The sequence below is a fragment of the Tenebrio molitor genome, chromosome 6 (genome assembly GCF_963966145.1).
Source record: "Tenebrio molitor chromosome 6, icTenMoli1.1, whole genome shotgun sequence".
Classification (NCBI taxonomy): Eukaryota; Metazoa; Arthropoda; class Insecta; order Coleoptera; family Tenebrionidae; genus Tenebrio; species Tenebrio molitor.
Window position 1 is genome coordinate 15,421,020 of NC_091051.1, and position 18,878 is coordinate 15,439,897.

The 18,878-nt window shown below is 37.7% G+C and overlaps 1 protein-coding gene across 7 annotated transcripts in view; it reads left to right on the forward strand.

The window, feature by feature from the left end:
* LOC138134051 (echinoderm microtubule-associated protein-like 2) overlaps positions 1–18,809 on the forward strand; it is a 31,987-nt gene extending 13,178 nt beyond the window's left edge. For 3 of the 7 annotated variants that reach the window (XM_069052117.1, XM_069052113.1, XM_069052118.1), the window contains exons 2-11: positions 648–751; positions 10,622–11,159; positions 11,226–11,297; positions 15,427–15,805; positions 15,874–16,080; positions 16,130–16,783; positions 16,835–17,089; positions 17,239–17,326; positions 17,409–17,635; positions 18,242–18,809. In XM_069052117.1, the coding sequence (XP_068908218.1) occupies positions 709–751; positions 10,622–11,159; positions 11,226–11,297; positions 15,427–15,805; positions 15,874–16,080; positions 16,130–16,783; positions 16,835–17,089; positions 17,239–17,326; positions 17,409–17,635; positions 18,242–18,367 (2,589 nt within the window). In that variant the 5' untranslated portion in view covers positions 648–708 and the 3' untranslated portion in view covers positions 18,368–18,809. Of the gene's footprint in view, positions 1–647; positions 752–6,915; positions 6,950–8,075; positions 8,576–10,352; positions 10,500–10,621; positions 11,160–11,225; positions 11,298–15,426; positions 15,806–15,873; positions 16,081–16,129; positions 16,784–16,834; positions 17,090–17,238; positions 17,327–17,408; positions 17,636–18,241 lie in introns of those variants that run through there. The other 4 variants (XM_069052112.1, XM_069052114.1, XM_069052116.1 and 1 more) reach the window with 4 other exon arrangements.
* The last annotated feature ends 69 nt before the right edge of the window (positions 18,810–18,878 follow it).

The following is an 18,878-nucleotide window of genomic DNA, read 5'->3' on the forward strand; positions in this document are numbered from 1 at the left end:
TGTCTCCAATAGTATGAGCGTTGTTACGGTAATAAACTAGGCAAAAATGAATAGGGAATTCCACAATTTTTCTTGGAAAGCAAAATAATTGGCCCAATCCTCCCATATATTCTTAAACACAAGATAAATTTAAAATGTTACAAGTACTTGAAACATTACATTTAATGTGTAGATTAATATATTTGTAACACATTTCATTACAAATTTTAAACGGTATTTATAAAAAATTCAAAAAAGGAAAAATTCCCTATTCATTTTTGCCTAGTTTATAAAAAAATAAATTACTTTATCTACCCTTGCTGTTAAAGTAGCAATTTATCTGCCCTTGCGGTTAAATGCTTCGTGATCTTTAGATTTGAATAGATAAAAGCACACTTTAACATCTGCTATAGAAACAAATAATTTTTTTTTTCATTGAATTACGAAACCAGATTTTAAAAGATACATATTTCTAAAATTATTATTTGTAATAAATGATTGTTATGTATGAGATGATCGATAAACTGATAAACAACAACACAAGAGTATTATGTAGTTATACTTCAAGCACGTCTGATTATACAGAATTTATCGATTCGTTGATGATTTTATCTGTTGTGAGCTCCCAGTTTAATTAAATAAAACAACTAACATTAGTTTCTTTGCAGGTTTGCAAATGATGATCCTCGCCGTTCGTCCTTAGTCACAGTGACGTCCCAAGCAACGAGGATGCATCTCAACGGTGACTCCATGGAGTCTCCAGTGGAAAGCCGTAAGTGCTTGATCGAATTAAGACCCCCAAGAATGTTACTTTCCCGAGATATCAGATAAGTCAACAACCTCTCCAGAGACAATAACTTAATTAACCCAATTACCGTATCGATCATAATTAGTTATTACATCAAACTGCAACAAGAATTCTATTGACACGGGCAGAGTGAATTGGTTTGGTCAACCGGTGCTGTTGATACCACCCACCGGATTGGTCTTGTCACAAAGCAACGAACTCGTAGAAATCATAACCCGACGTGGGTGTCCATCACGTGCCAGTTTTCCAGAATCTATGCAAATTTATGCTTGTGTATCTTGGCGGTTTTCACAAACGAAGAAGCTCCAGTCAAGGTTAGCGTGTTTCGAAGTGCACACAGAAAATCCTGTTCGCGTGGGACGATCGGTGACATAAGTTGTTTGTATCTGGACGCGTAAAAATTTACACAAATGATTATCGTACAACGAGATGGTGGGACCGAAATCGCACATCTTCAAAAAATCACGCATTCCGTACATTTTTTAAATAAACCCGTTTCAGGAAATTAACCGTACCGACTTCAGTTATCTTTATTGTGCGCAGCTTCAATATGTTGTTTTTAATTAAAATTATCGAGTATTGGTCAGCGCTACTATTGAAGAAATACATAATAATCTAACGCTGATTAGTATTCATCATGTTGTAAAGGCGGTTCGCGTTAATTAAAATATTTTTAAATCCGTGTACATAATTGGGAATGTTTGATTTCTTGCGGCCACAACATCGATAAAAATAACAAAAAAAATCACGTTGCTTTGTATCACCTCTGGCATTTTTCTCGATTAATGCAAATCTTGTTCTTTTAGATAACATTTTTGCAATCGGACCTACGATATTTTGCATTCAAAGGTCACCTTAAGAAACCTTTGCTCATTAATTTTCTAGACAAATACGGGCTTGACGATTGTGACGTAACAAAGACAGCTAAAAATAAACCGCACTATCGCACTTAAGCCATTATCGACAACTTTTTATTTTGCGCAAGTCGGTAGCGAGTCGAATTTAAATTTGTTTAAGCCACCCAAACATTGACAGCGATTGCTTTTATCAACACGTACCAAATCCTGTGACACTATCAAGACGTCGATGTTATCGTAAAAAAATTTGTAAACACCATTCCCACACTTATTTCCTCGTTGTCTCATGATCTTACCGTAAACAAACCTAAAAGATAACCAAATAGACCTTCTAATTAAGTGTTCCACAGCAGACAGGGAAGAATCTCGGTCAATCACTTGACCATTTCATAAAAACCACAATTAACCCAATTTTTGGGAACGTTGGAATTTGAAAAACATGCAGCGTTCGTACGGCACGAATCTTCTGCAAGTTGCACCGGAAAAGATTGCGGTTCACATCTTCGAACCATGAAAGTCGGTAGATTTTTATCGTCCGTTGGAAAAAGAAACGGTGAAAGGGTTGGTCGTGCAGTAGTTTTGGAACGTGCTGTGCCTACTTATAGACTATTTCTCGTAATTAGTACGTGCTAAGTACTGTTGGGAAAAGTGTTAATAGTGAAATTTCGACAGAGTGTCCTTTTATAGTATGGTCATGAGCATGACCCAGTACCTATTTGATGGTATCGCGTGATAATCGGTGCCTTGACCTTTCGTATCTCGACTTGTCACCGTTTGAATAAATGTTTGCACAGAAAACAATAATTAGAGGCCATATTTCGCTCATGCGGATGGTATGATGGCGGACGAGCTGATAAAATCGTGCGGCCTCCAAAGTCATCACAAAGAGAGATTTAATACGAGCATGAGTTAGGGGTTAAAAGGAAGAAAGTTTTTAGGCAATTTGTCGAACGACAGATTTATGGAACTTACGAAATCTTGTTGCATTTATCACTTACACAATCGGAGAAGAAAGTTGGACAAGAATTGGTTATTTGCAAAAGGAGATTTTGACATCTATATAACTTGTGTTAGGCGAAAAAAACATACATTTTTGTATATGTTACAAGTTTCTAAAAATAGTGTTTTTAAATAAACATGCAGTTTATGTAATGTTTTACATAATATTAATAACAGAGAAGTAAAAGTAAACAAGATTAATTTAAAATAAACTGAACTGAAACTGTAACCGTTAAAACCAAAGATAAGTTGAGACAACAATAAAACTGTTGGAATTTATTTTGTTCATATTTTCACAATCCGTTAGTTGAACAAACAAGAAGTAAGAACTGCAGCTATTTCAATAGTTATATTACAATTTGTAACAATTTTGAAACTAGTCTTTGTGTTCTTAATTATAGATGTTGGGTAAAATGGCTGCTCTTCAGTATGTTACAAAATAATTACCTTCAGGTGCAGTTGCTCCAGCTTGAATCTGAAGTACAAAAGTGTTTGCTTAGGTAATAATTATTTTCGTTCGCTTCTTGATATGACATACATTTTTTATTTTCAAACATTAAAATTATTTTTTGTATCAAAATGAAGTCATTTATACAGTAATTTGCGGGCGTAAATAATGCCTTTTGCGCCCTAAGACCTAAATGAACAACAATTAATTTTAATAGCTATTTTATTTGTCGCATCACATTGGCAACCAACATTTAAAGGATTAATGATTTTACAAAAAATAATGTTTGCATTTCGGGCGTGAACGGCGATTTTGGCCCTTTGGCGTCTTATAATCCCTCAGCCCTTCGGGCCTCGTGTTTATAATTCCGCCGCGGGCCAAACTCGCCTCCTTCATGCCCTTAATACAAAAATATCTATTCAAGGCTATGAAAACTGACCGAGGCCAGTCTATAATAATACATGTATGTACGTATGTATGTATATGCTTTTTATGTTTTTTTCAAAGCGTCGTTACATTTTTTACTGCTATTATAAAAATTGGAAAAGTCCAAAAGCTTCTGGAAAAGCTTAACGAAAAATTGAAGCAATTTTTAATAAATCATAATTTGTTTTTGTAACATTTAGTTATATATATGCCATTCACGATGTTTTGGCATAAGGGGAGGCTATGATTTCATTTTTTAACGTTGGATACATGTTTGATTTCTGTCATCTCTGCTGTCACTAAAGTGCCTGACATGCGGACCTATCAAAATGAACGTAACATGTTGCCGAATTTACCGTAATCATAATTAAGCGACATTAAAACGTATTGATGGTGTTTGTATTAGACTGCAGAACATATTTTCAGTAAGTTACAGTGAAGTCAAGTTCTTTTTATGTATAAATTCAATCGTAGGTGAGTACAAGATAAATATGTAGCACGGATAGTGAAGGAAGAAACAACGACCCAATTGAAATGGCACAGGGGTTTTGTAAGCCCTATTATAACTTCGCGATAGAGTTGTGAATTTATGGCTTGAGTCTATTTTAAAATGTACTCCTGAAATTTGCCAACATTTTTGTAGATATTGTGAAGAACTTATTTCGGAAGATTGGGCAAAATTAATGAGAAATCTTTCATTTGAAAACGTTCTTCCTTTAATAATTTCATTAGGAGAATCTGACTCGGAATTTGATGCAGGTAATGATGATTCAGAATTTTCTAATGAAATTATGGAAGTTGAATAGTTTTGTTCTTTTTTTTGTCATGGACGATGGGTGTGTAAATATTTTGCAGAAAGATTCGAATAAAGTAAGGCTTAATAAGTAGGTACAAGATTTTATACAATCTAGTTCTAGGAACGTTTTGGTTAAAATAAAAAATTCATTGACAAGTTACTAACTGGTTGGTTAAGACACTGTATAGGTGGGTTATCTAAGTGGTGCAGGAGCCACTTTAACTTTCGGTCCCGGTCCCTACTATTCTGTAGTCTGTTCAAGTCAGTTTCCTGTTTTGTTAAATTGGATTAAAAATGTGTGAGTATTTTATATTGCAAACTAGTAAAACTGACAACAATGCACTAGACAATGACGCAGTTTATAACCTCAAACTTAGAAAAAAATAACCTAATTCAACAGACAGCTTTACTGCCAACTTAAATGCACTTTTTCCATAGCCTCCCCTTATGCCAAAACATCGTGAATGGCATATATATATGTATACATTGTTTTAAGCTTATATTGCCTTGAGTGTACTTGTTTGTACCTGTCTCATCAAAATGAACATGTATTACTATTATTATTATTCTGTTCTGAAATACACAATGAGTCAAGTTTTACCACCCGCACGATAAACCCAATTAAAAAGTTAGTAAAAATTACGAAACGTTAGGGTTACATTCCCTTCATATAAGGCTTCAAATGTGTGCAATCAATTTTCCCGTATCACTTCATTTGGAGCCATAAAATTTAAAAATTAGATTTTGAACAAAAAAAATGTTCGTATATGCTCATAATTCACAATTAATTTAAAGAACACATTTATCAAATTTGCATCAAAAGAAAATTATTAGTTTTTGAATTATTCCAATTTTAACATTAAAACAGCGAAAAATGAACAAGATTTACAACTACAGTGTCATAAATAAATACCTCATTGTTGGTAAACAGCCAACAAACATCTGTTGAGAACATTTCTAGCATGTAATTCTTAAGTCCATAAATGGTCCCATAACTAACCCACGTCAACCTCTTTTGTGGAAGTGACCGCTCAATTTAATACCTAATAAATCATCATAGCTACAAAAAAAAATGCACTTTAATATCAAATTCTAAAAAGAATTCTAAAAAGAAAGAAAAGCTTTTAAAATAAATACAATTTGAAACATTGTATACTCTATGTATACATTATAAATCTGCATCTGGGCGGCAATGGAAGTGTGAATGCACCTTTAGCTTTCTCACCAGAAAAGTTACTAGCCGTTGACAAATGACAGTATAATGACGAGCCTGAGCAACTGGACCCCGCTTCTAACCTTAAAATGATACGCTTCTGCTCAACATTTGTTTATTGCTGATAAATTCCAGGGAAAATACAAATTAATTGTTATAGCATATTTTCAGACTGGCAACCATAACAAAACAAAACACTAGATGCGGGTGTTTAGCCAGGGGTTGCCAAACTAAAATCAGCTTTCCTTTCCATAGTCGCCTAAGATGAACATTTAATGAATTAAGTATACATGAGATGTTTTTAATACTCCTTCCCTTAAATCACGATTGATTCAGAAACTTGTGATAACTCCCCATTATAAAGAAAATAATTTTGACAGAGCGTATCGTATACCCACTCTGTTTCTCTTTAAAGCAAGATTGACAAATTTGACGTTAAATTAAGGATAGTACATTCTTCAATGAGCGTATAATGATGGCTATAATTCAAGAGGATGCAAATTGCAACAGGAGCCTTAGGCGAGTGGTGGAATCATACGAGTGAATATTAGCCATTGTACGCGATTTGAAGACTATACTTTCTTCACGACTATACCAAGAAAAAACAATCTTTGAAAATTTCATTTAATTTGATTTTTAATATTTGACAATTAAAATTGTGCCTCGTTTAGCGGTTGCTACGCAATGCGCGACTTATTGTTTACAAACTCATCCGATTGGTGAGATGCAGATGTAGAATGAAAATACGAGGGATGTGATTGGCCGACGGCCGTGGATTTCAGTATATTCTAACACGGGGCGTGGATCTGATATCATTCTCTCATTGAATATCCAAGAAGAATGGATTCATTTTTTAATAGTCGTGGAGAAAATATTTTAATTGTTTATCATTGTCAAACGATTCATAGATGAAAGAATTAATTACAGAAATAAAACTTGAGATGATACATGTTTTCTGACAGCTGCACATTATTTAACCCATTCAGCGATTAATTTAATAATTACCAAGAATAATTCAAAATGTGTAATTTTATGTTTTAAATGAAAAGTTTATTATTTTACAGACACAACTGACTTTAATACTGCACTTTATGACAGTCAGTTCGAAATGGCTACATTTTTATTCTGTAGATTTCTAAGACTTAACAGACTCTGACATGGTGTCTTTTGTTTAAGACTTTGAGCTTTAATGGTCTATTTACCATAGAAATGACACATTTGCCTTGTTACGTGTTTTTATAACATTGTAAATGCGATTAGTACAAAATACAATAGAACATTCTTATGTTTATTTTGGAATACAAATTATCTCAGTACGGTACGCAGCTACAACTGTTAACTAGAGCGACCTCAGTGCCAATAACAATATTTCACGTTCGTTATGTATTTCACCAATCGGACAAAATGATTTGGAATGGTCACAGTAAGTAATTAAAAACAACCACAACCACTTACAGAATCCTACGTTCACTTCTTTTTTTTTTCAAAATTTGTCCCGCTAATGAGTCCATATATATTTTTCGGTGCCAACTTGGCATGTTTCACAGCAAATTGCTTTCATAATTGTTGATATTTACCAGACGGTTAGCAGGTGAGTTACATAAAGCCCTCGCAACGTGCTAAGGATAAGCAAACACAAATAGCAGTTTTGGTAAATTTTCAAAACATAATTGAGAAAGCGATTATGCACGCCCACAGTTCAAAAACTGATTGCTGCAGTCATTGGACTGTAAGCCAGTGAGAAGTGGCGTCAGCACGTTTGGCACAAATACATATTCGCAATAAAATGATTTTTAGAATTTGACTGCGTACCAACAATTAACATGCGCCCTATGGAAATTTCTCTTGTGTTTGACTTGCGGCTGACTAATGTCGCTCTAACCCTTACGCAACTGTGACATTTATGAATGAGTTCCGACGTGACTTTCGAATTCCGCCGCTTAGTTTTAATTCCTTCGACGACACGTAATTTGTCGTTTCCAGTAAAAAGCAAATCTGTCATCGCCTGCGTTCGCACCTTTACTTTTCCCCGGATTCGTCGGATTCTAGATCATCTGCATTTCGCTGATGACACGGATTAGACACTATCAAGTGTAATTTGAAAGTCATTATAAATTACAATCAATTCGCTCGCCTCGCGCGCCTATTGCAAAAAAGGAGTGGTACTCGTCGGCTTTTTCCCCTATCGACCGCAACAAGATTAACGGCGAAAATCCGCCACTTTTTGCAGATTTAATTAGCGAAAAAAGCCTGATCCGGATGCGTTTCATTAACAATTATCGGCACTCATATTTTCTATTTTCCTAAGTGGGTGCTAACGATTGGCTATGTAGATCGGGTCAGTCGACTCTTTCCTCTGTTTGTATCCTTCAGCGTCCTTGCACACACTATCCATTTTTCAGAATAGATCGATAGTAGCGTAGGCATTTGTGCGGCACCATCGGCTTTTTCACCGGATTCACGCCTCATAGCCCGGCCTTCCGCAGGCCAAACACAATCGACGAGTTGCACTCGACATGCACTTTGATACAAAGAACTGTCGCCCGTCCATAACCTGCACGACGAGGCGTCTTCGGCGTGCTTTCGTCTGACGAATTGTGCTTCTATTGATTTTCATCTCATTAAAGCGGCGCCGAGGCCGGCGATCAATTCGGCTGTGTTGTTTACACGATGTGCGTACGGTACACAGTAGTGTTACAGTTGACCGGAGGAAAAGTGCGTGGAGATTGACTGGTTCCGGTTGATAAGGTGAAAGGTGTTGTTGTCCAGGCGGGCGGATGAGGGGACAAATTCCCCCAATCGGTCTTATCGTGCCGAGTCTGTGAAACTCGGATATTTTGCGTCACCAGCAATTAGTTAAGGCCTTGTCGAGTAAAAGGCAAAAAGCGCCCTCCAATGAACCGACTGGTTACTTGCTGAAGTGGCGATTTGAAAATGACCGATGGAGAGTGCAGCACTGATGACTTATCGAAATCCGAAGACTCGGTCAACAGGAGCATCCCCGACATCATCGAAAGCCCCAACTTCGCCGACACTTACAACGCTTGGCGTAAGTCGATTTTGCCGGGCGCGACCACTTCCAAGATCCCATTTTCTGTACAATTAGTTGCACAACTCGATATGCAGATTAAGCCGTAACTGTTGTTGGAAATATCAAAACTTAACTGTCATGTTTTTTATTATTTTGCGCTAGTGGCAACTGTAGTCGCACAATTTACAGTTGATCTGGTATTTCAGTCGAATTCCCACGAATGCGAATTTGTGGAAGAAGGTGAGCCATTGTGTATTTTTCTTATCGGAATTGGGCCATCGTGGAATTTTATAGTACAATAATAGTTGTCTCGCACGGATCGGTATGGGGGCAATAGCGCTTTATTGTTCGCCGTTTACCTAAATGGTGTAAACGTTTAAATTTACAGATTTGTCAACTAATTGCGAATTAATGAAATTTGTTTTCATTGACCTCGTATTGTTCGAGTGTCGTTCCCGTTGGGTTTCACTCTTAATCGTTTCGTTATTACATAATGAGGCGCATCTGGTTTTTTTTCTTCGCGGCAGTGATGTCATTATCATAATTATTATTCTAAGTAGCTGCAACGCCCCTCCGCGCTATCGTAACAAATAAAAATTAAATTATTCAACAGCTCCTACGCGCCCATTATCTATTTGAATTTATTTATGAATTTATATCATTGCCCTAACAGGATAAACATTTACATTAACACACGGGTACAGCTTATAGCTGCTCGCTGTAGGTTTGTGGAACTTAAAAAAATTAAAATTCACATAATACCGCAACCAGCAATTCATCTCTAACAAATTTAAAAATTAAAAATGAAGTTAAATTGGAAGAGAAAACGAAAAACAATAAAACTAAGCTATGGTAAAGTCAAATATTTATAAAAGTTTTTAAATAATGAATAGAAAGAAAGATAATGTATAAAAATTAAAATTTTGAATATTGGGGGAATATTTCGCTGTACAAAATTTACAAGCGGTGCACAAACATGTCTAACAGAGGTAGAGGTCGAGGTATTGGATTCTCTCATGAGCTGTGACCTTGAAAATATCTGTGCGAAGCCTTAACACAGAGTTTCAAGACATTTTAATGATGATGAAATAAAAAAAATACATGAAAAAGAACGTAGAAACATAATAAACTAAAAATCATAAATAAACATTTTTTGCGTTTAGTTTTTGTTCTTTTGCATTACTGTCAGGACAGAATCACTTTTGACGGTAAAGACTAGTAATACTAGGATTTGCGAATAAACCAGCCTTAATGAGAGCAGATCAACTTTTTAAATCACTTAATTTAAAAATATTTTGTGTGGGCCGTGGCGTGAAATATCTTGATGGTAAAAAATATTTTCTAATGTCACCTGTTTGCATTTTATTCGATGGAACAGGTACAACTAAAGGTATTTAAACGATGCAATTATAATAATATTTTATCCGAAAACACAATAATCTTTTATCGACGTCGTGAATGTAACTTTTATTATACTTTTTTAATTAGTGGTGAATTAAAAGATAAGGAGCAGCAAACACATGTTTTTATTTGAACCAATGCATCAAGGTCATGATTGCAACTTCTCTATCAAATGCAAATTTCTGGGATTTTGTAAGTGATATCTCCAAAAACACTTATTTAAAAAATAATCTGTGGTTATGCAACACACAATACACTCGTGGACTTTATGTCGCATAAGTTGCCAATCGAATTGCTTTTTTAATTATAAAATGATTTTTATTGTATTCAGATTTATACCAAATATGATATGGTTCACGACCTTTATATCACCAATGCGTATTACTGGCGATTAGTTTACATTAAGTCTGCTAAATATGACAGCATGACTATTTTTTACACGTCTACCTCAAATGTAGACTTAATTTAGTAGTGGAAAAAATTTAAAAAATGAGTTTGTACAAAACCGCCGTCCAGAATATGCATCTCGTTAAAGTTTACAGTAAGTCTGTCTCAATCTAATTACAAAATCTATTTGGTTTTTGTCCAAAACTTCTCTTAGTTCGCCCCACTTTGCCCACTTGTCCTATTAGTTCACGCAAGCAACCCTCTTCGCCTTTGCAGATGAGATGCTGGAGGCAGAAAGCCGTGGGGTCGCTGGGAGATTGGCGGACCTCGAGCGCAAAGTCCTGGAACAGTCCGACGAGCTGATGTGCCTGAAAGCCACCCTAGCCGAGGCCCTCCGCAGGGTGAGTGTGCTCGAAGGCACGAAAATAAACCACCACCAAGCCTCGGCCCTGTCGTCGCCTCTCCGCAACGGCAACAACAAAGATGCCGTCCGTTTGCGCTCCCACAACTACGCCGGCTCCAAGACTGTCAACTTGGAAGTCAACCGCAGGAGTTACGGCGGTTCATCCCTGCCTCAAAGAAGGGCCGTCCACTATCAATCGACGGGGAGTTTACACAGCGACAGTCACAGCTCTAGCAGCGTTTCGCCGGTGCCGTCGCCGTCCCCGAGAGCTACGCCGTTACCTGTAAATAAGAAGCCGCCGTCGAGCAGTCCCAGTCCGGTAGGGAACGGGAGCAGCCTCCACAAGAGGTGGAGCTCGACGGGGGATTTTCATCAAAATAGCGCGCTTTCCCCCGGCGGGATGCATTCCAAGTAAGTGGAGGCGGAGGAGTTGGGTGTCCTAGTTATAGTTGTGTTTGTGTGTTTTTGTTTTTTTAGGTTTTCCACAAAGTCCTTTTTAAACCTGTACACAAGGTCTAACAGTTGTCCCTCACCAAACCATAAGCATGGGTATGTTTTTGTTTTTAGTTTTTTAACCGTTTTTGTTTTTAACATCGATATCCTCACAAGTTTTGTTTGATAATTTTTTCGTTTTTTTGTTCTACTCAATGATTCCGTTTAGTTAATTATAATTTTACTTTTCATTTGTCGATTAGGACTAACAATAGATTGCTGAACCTTAAAAAACTATCTGTTTTAATGAAAGTGGGTGTCTGAATTAAATGAACTCGATGACCAACAATATTTAACAATTTCCATCGTACCTAAATAAACTTAGTGTGATGGTGATAAAAGTATGTTTTATTGTTCTTGTGGGAGTGCGTTCAGTGGGAAGGTTCTTTGGATGTTACTTGTATTAACTTAAGTTCCCACTTAACAAAAATAAATGTTACATCATCGCGGATCATCATCAGGTACAAAATTTGCCTATTTAATTTTTTTATTGGTCGTAATTATACTTCGACCTTCGTGCAGATGATCCATTAATGAGTTAATTTTTGTTGTTTGTAATTAAAAATTTGTCTAGAACTGTCTCTTTGAACCAGTCAAATTTAGTTTTGTTCAATTTTTCCAAAAATAAAATTTTAAATATTGCAATTTAAAAAATGTTTCTGTTAAAAGAACTAGCTCCTACACAATTCTCAATTGTTAAGTGTCTTTCATGTCTCTACTATCCACATCCCGAATATGTTTCATTGATTGGAAAGAAAATGATTTAATCGAAACTGTTTAATATGGTCTAATCTAAAGTAATGGAGACCCAAGTGTTACCTTGGTGAAATAAACCATTAAAATATAACGACTATTTGATACAATAATAGGTCTAAGAATTATCACTGCCAATTGAATAAAGGAAAAGAACCGTGCCAACCTTTTTAACTCTTCGGAACATTTTACTAGAGTATTTTTCATTTTAGCGTCAAGTAAATTACGTTGTTTTCGAATGTTTATAAAATAATTATATTGCCAACTTTGGTTATAACAATCTTCGATTTAGAAATATTTTTATTATTATTTTGCCAACATAATTCAACAGGTGGTGGAAATTTAGAATCGAGACAGACTTATAGACAGGTCACTCTATTCATATGTATAGTTGGTTGCAAAAAAAACGGCAACTGTCAGAATAAAATTGACACATTTTTTTCATTGTGTGAAACCTTTTTATAAGAGATAGGTTAGAATAGTTTGCAGAAAATTGACAGTTTTTGAACAATTTCGACCCCCTGATTACGAAAATGATCTTGGTTTTGCGCTATCACGTCTAGTTTTTTCACAAATCGTTTTTTCTTAAAATTGGAATGTTCACCTAGAATGAATGAATTACATATTTCAAAATTTCGATATTGTAATATCGGACAACAATATGGATATTCGAAATTTCCTTGTTTTATTTGTGAGTGGGACAGCCGGGCACGAGACAAGCATTGGACTCCAAAGAAGTGGCCTTTAAGAACTAGACTTGTACCGGGAAGCAATAATAATAGTAGGTAGTTTATTTGACGAGTTTACACACGAACGAGTTGAATACAACGTTTTTTTGTTCGACGAGCCCCTTAAAGGCTCCAAATCGCTTAAAACCTTTAAAATTAGCTTGACGTTTCGTTTTGACAAGTTGTGACATTTATCAAAATCCGTTCACATAGGAGAAAATTCTCAAATTCTGACAGTGTCGAACAAAAAAAAATAATTTAGTTGTATCCTAAAAAAGTTGTATTAGGTACCACCAATGCATATCAAACTCTGTTTGATGAAGCAATTTGTAAAGGCTCTTGATAAAAATGAACAATGTTTCAAGTATTAATGTACATTGTACAAAGTTACCAGATCTCTCCAATGACAAACTAAAAGAGGTTAGGACCTCAAATAAGATCTTTGTGCAAAGGTAATGATTTTCAAAATTCTATTAATGTTGTTGAAAGGAATGCCTGGACGGCATTTAAGAACGTCATAGAGAAATTGCTTGGAAATCACAAAGATGAAGACTACGAAAATATTGTAAGAATCATGTTTAAAAATTTTCACATCTTGGGATGTAATATGAGTTTGAAAATGCATTTTCTATTTTCGCACTTAAATCTTTTTCTTACAAATCTTGGTGCTGTCAGCGAGGAACAAGGGGAACGTTTTGACCAAGATATAAAACAAATGGAGAGGTGATATCAAGGAAGATAGAGCGTATCAATGATGGTATATAGACATTTGCTGGATGTTACAGCACGATGTACCCAAAAAAAACATACAGCAGACAATCAATTAAAAGAAGTTTCCTCATAAAGCGTCAAAGATGCCATTCTCATAAGGAATAAAAAATTTAGTTAGATTTTTAACCCAGAATTATTATAAACATCTTATTTTCCTAAATAAATTGCTTATTTTTTTTTTGTTAATTGTGAAAAAACCTACGTGATACAAAAAAAAGAATTGTATTTTTGTAATCAGGGCTCCAGTGTTATACAAAATCAGTTATCAAAATCAAAACATCGATTAAAAAGTTTTGTTTTGTAGACCTGTGTTATCTGATAATGGAGAAAATTTATAAAACAAACGAGAGCAACATTAAAAAATAACAATTTATATTTGTTCTGAACTCTCCAAAAGTGGATTTTTTTAAACTACGCACTCCAAAAAAAATCTGTGCTCTCAAATCGGGCGAATGTGAGTATCAATTCTAATCCGAATTTCCCGAAATTATTGTTCTTTAAAAATCCATATTGCAGAAAGCACAAAATATTTTCCTACATTTCACACCAATCGTTAGTCACAGTATCCGTCATCTTCAACAAAAAAAAAAATAAGATCCGATTATCCTTTCTGATGTTATACCATACCAAATGGTGACCTTGAGGTAACGTAACGAACGACCCTCAGATTCTCGGTGCTTCAAAACTTAGTATTCTTCTTAATCAGAAAGCCATTCAAAGTTAGAGAAGATGATAATTGTGAGGAAGTTATTAAATTCTTAACTGTTAAAATGACTGATCATTGTTCACTTTAGCTACTTCTGGAATTTTCCCGTTTTTTTTTGGCTAGACAGCCTCATGGCGTCCTCCTACATCGTTTTCCACCACTCAGACCTTGTGCAAATGAATTTTCCTTACCCTTTAGTTATACGAAGACATTGGCGCGACCTTGAAACACAACAAAAGAGAAAAAACAGGCATTTGCGCAAGGTTTGAATGGTGGGAAACGATCTAGGAGGACGCCCTGAGGCTGTTTAGCCAGAAAAAACGCGAAAATTCCAGAAGTAGTTAAAGTGAACAATTACCAAATGACTTAAGGACCACCTGTAAATGGTTCATAGATCAGTGGTCTCAGCTTTTAAAAAAATTAGTAAGTCAAATTAGGCAGAGTTAGTTGACTGTGTTACATATGATTAAAATTAAATTAAGGAGTCTTATTCCAACAATGACCTGATTCGTGAAAACGAGACATGGTCTAAAATGGGCGACGAATGCGATTTTAGCGTGTTACGACCACATACCAAAAGTAGGATTATCGTATAATTCGGATCACAATGTGATGGTACCGTTCGCACAAAAATTTTCATTACTCGAAAAAATGTGTGGTCTTGAAATTCAAGAATTTGAGAGCGTTTATCGCTTTGCTAACTGTTAAAAATGCGGAACAATTTTTTGGATCGATTCAAAACGCCCTCGTGAGACAATTAATGATGTTGTTTTGCTAAAACCGGCATCAAAGAACAGAAAACAAAATTACGGTCGCTTTTTTCCGATAACGATTTGTTATCTTCTGGTTCACTGTCGACATCCGAGCGGCACAAATCACAGTTGTTCTCTTGACACAATTATTTACACTACTACACCATGTTTGTTTGTTTATGAATGATACTCTAAAAATAGATCGTGCAACGAAGATTGTGCACCTTGACAGCGATCGAACTTGGCGTGGGGAAATTCGCACTATACACTCCTATAAAAAACTTGCAGCTTTACAGAAATGGTGTTTTGTGTTATAATGCGGTATTCCGGTAATACATGGTCAACCATTCGTATCACCGACGAATCAGTTTAGTTCACGACCGGGTTTGGTGGGTGTCGGTTGGAATTTTCCGAAAATATGTCTGGGTTGGTTGTGATCATTTTTGATATTCAAATTGCTCATCGGTGTTTCGCAGGACGAAGGAAACCACCTACAACGACGAGGAGAAGACGGTGAAGATGTTCCTGCGTGGGCGTCCCATCATTCTCTACGTCCCCAGCGAGCTGAGGGACGGATACGACATGACCAAAGTGTCGACACCACCTTCCCAGAAACTGAAGCTCGACTGGGTGTACGGGTACAGAGGACGCGACTGCAGGTCCAATCTGTACTACTTACCGACCGGAGAGATGGTGTATTTCGTCGCTGCGGTGGTTGTCTTGTACAACGTGGAGGAACAGAGTCAAAGACATTACCTGGGACATACTGACGACGTCAAGAGTCTCGCCATTCACCCCAACAAGATGTTAGTGGCCACGGGACAATGTGCCGGTTTGGATCGGCGCGAAGCAAGGGTAATTTTCCTCGTTTTGATCAACTCGTCACTCTTGCCAGTACTGACAACTCCAATTTAATCTTTCAGCCCCACATCAGAGTGTGGAACTCGGTTTCGCTCCACACGCAAGCCGTCATCGGCATGAACGACTTCGACCTGTCGGTGTGTTGCCTCTCCTTCAGCAAAGCAGACGGAGGGACGCTACTCTTGGCCGTGGACGAAGCACCCGACCACAACATATCCATCTGGGACTGGCAGAAGGGCGACAACGGCTACAAAATCACAGAAACGAAGGTGCACACTCTCGTTACCGTCAACCTGTCATTACCTCTCCCAATTACAGTGTTCAGTCGACACCATTGTTGCCGCTGAATTCCATCCGCTAGACCGTAACATTATAGTGACTTGCGGGAAGTCGCAAATCGCGTTCTGGTCTTTGGACGCCGGCGGTACTCTTTACAAGCGCATGGGAATCTTCGAGACCCGCGACAAACCCAAATACGTCACGTGCGTCGCTTTTCTGCAAACCGGCGAGACCATCACCGGCGACTCCAACGGAAATCTAGAAATATGGGGGCGCGGTACCAACACGATATGGAAGTTCATGAAGAACGTCCACGAGGGACCGATTTTCTCAATTTGCATATTGAAAGACGGCAGCATCGTCACCGGAGGAGGCAAAGACGGCCGAATCGTCCTCTTCGACTCCACCCTGCAGAAGCGACGAGAAGAAACTCAAATCGAAGGTCACTACGGTGGAATTCGCGTGGTGTCGGAAGGCTGCGGCTCCCAACTCATCGTCGGTACCACCAAGAACTGCATACTCGCAGGAACTGTCGAGTTGGGATTCCAACCGATCATCCTGGGGCACACCGACGAACTCGGCGCTCTAGCCTCGCACCCTAGCATCCAGCAGTTCGCCACTGCCGGATACGACAGAGTTTTGCAACTGTGGGACGCCATGTCGCACAGTATCTTGTGGAGCAAAGACATCGGGGTCAGTTTGAGACGCGCTTTGTCGCCAGAAGTAAAACTCTCTCTGTTGCAGGAGCAAGCCCAAAGCTTGGCCTTTTCAGTGGATGGGACGACGGTCATAGTCGGGTGTACCAGCGGGAGGTGGATGGTTTTCGACGTTCAGACTCGCGAGCTTCTGGAAAGTCACACCGACGGAGCCGAACCGATTCAAGTGGTACAAAGCTCACCGGACGGTAGCATGCTCGCTCTGGGCTCGCGCGACAACAATATTTACATCTATCAAGTGACGGAAGATGGGCACAAGTACAACCGCGTGGGGCGGTGCATGGTAAGTCGTTTTGGTACTTCTGGGAGAGATGATAATGTTTTTGTGGTCATGCTGCCAGGGTTGCAAATCAACCCGCGGAAAGTCTATGGTAGACAAATTTTATTTAAATTGATTCGTGACCTGCTGTACTAGAGACTTGTCTGTTGCAGGGTCACTCAAGTTTTATCACTCATATTGATTGGTCAGTGGACAATCAGACCTTGAGAAGCAATTCAGGAGATTACGAACTTCTTTACTGTAAGTGTGACTGTGTTAATTTGAGTTCTCGACGAAGAGAAGAAAGGAAAGCGCAAACTGAAGAGTTTTAATGTTTGTGCAGGGAACGCGGCGACTTGTCGACAAATACCTCAGACTGGAGTGATGCGAGACGTCGAATGGGCCACCAATAACTGCACCATAACCTTCAGTACCATTGGAATATGGCCGGAAAATGCCGACGGTACTGATGTCAATTTCTGTGATCGTAGTCATGATAAGAAACTCTTAGCAACAGCGGATGATTTTGGGAAAGTCAAAGTGTACAATTATCCTGCCTCGCAACCCAGGGTGAGTACTGTCGCAGGAAGAATCTCCGAAGGAGGCGCACACGTCGTTTGAACCACAGCCTGTTGTACTATAACCGGCGTGTTCATTTCATTAAAAATTCCTTACGAAAATGTTTCCGATAATGAGCCAATTTCTGTCGACGAGAGCGCCACAAACAGGTGCTTCACTAAAAATAATAATCAAAACGCAATATAACAAAGAACAATAACAACACTAAACACGAAAACAACGAACAAACAAAGAGATTTTTTACTTCAAATTCAAAACGTCATTTGAACAAGAAACATTCTCGGTGACAAAAACCTAAGATGAATAATATCCCCAAAAAGCGCACATTTATTAGCGCTCTGCGGGGATCACTCAAACTACACTTTTGAATAGGTCGGTTATAAATATGGCGGACAGACGAGTGTCTCCCATCAGATAATAAATGTAAATTTCGTACCATTATTAGGTGCTTTGTGAGTCAAAGTAAACAGAAGTAAATTTGTCGTTTGCTAGTTTCGGTGGAATTTATGGGTTGAGCTTGTTAAAAATTCAAACAGATGTGTGCGTTGCTCTTTAAAGAAAACGAATAAATTTAGATCTGATTAAAATTCTTTTTAGTCGTTATGCCATAGCTATGGGGGTCACAGTAGTCACGTGATGGCCGTGAATTTCTTACACGACGACACCAGGCTGGTCTCCATTGGAGGAAAAGACACGGCGGTCCTGCAATGGACCGTGTCTTAATTCCATCCGAGTATTGTAAACAGATGCCTTAATAAATCGAGCTGTCACTTATTTTAAATATTTATTATGTTAGTCGTGCCGATCGGCGATCTCGGTAAACAATGAGGGATTGTTTAGTGAAATCGCTTGCGAAAAAAGATAGTCTGAGATGTTGGTGACCGGCATATTTAACTTAAGAGGCCTTATGTAACAACTAATTCATTCCAAGCTTTTACGTGCAGAAGTGGCACAAATATGTTATCAAGACTCACTGGTAGATTATTCTAGGTCTGTACATCAGGTGAACTTCGTCAATTTAATAAAATCTCTTGTTGATCAAGTGCCACAAATTGTTCCCGTTTTCGAAGTGTAAGTAGGTTTACCTAAAACTGTTCATGAAATTGTTATTTATAGTATGTTGTACACATTATTATACGTGTGATAAATAAAGTGGAAAAGTAAATGCTTTGACCTTTTACCTTTTGCACAAGAGCCGGGGCGCGTCAGAATGAAATATAATGGGTGACGCGTC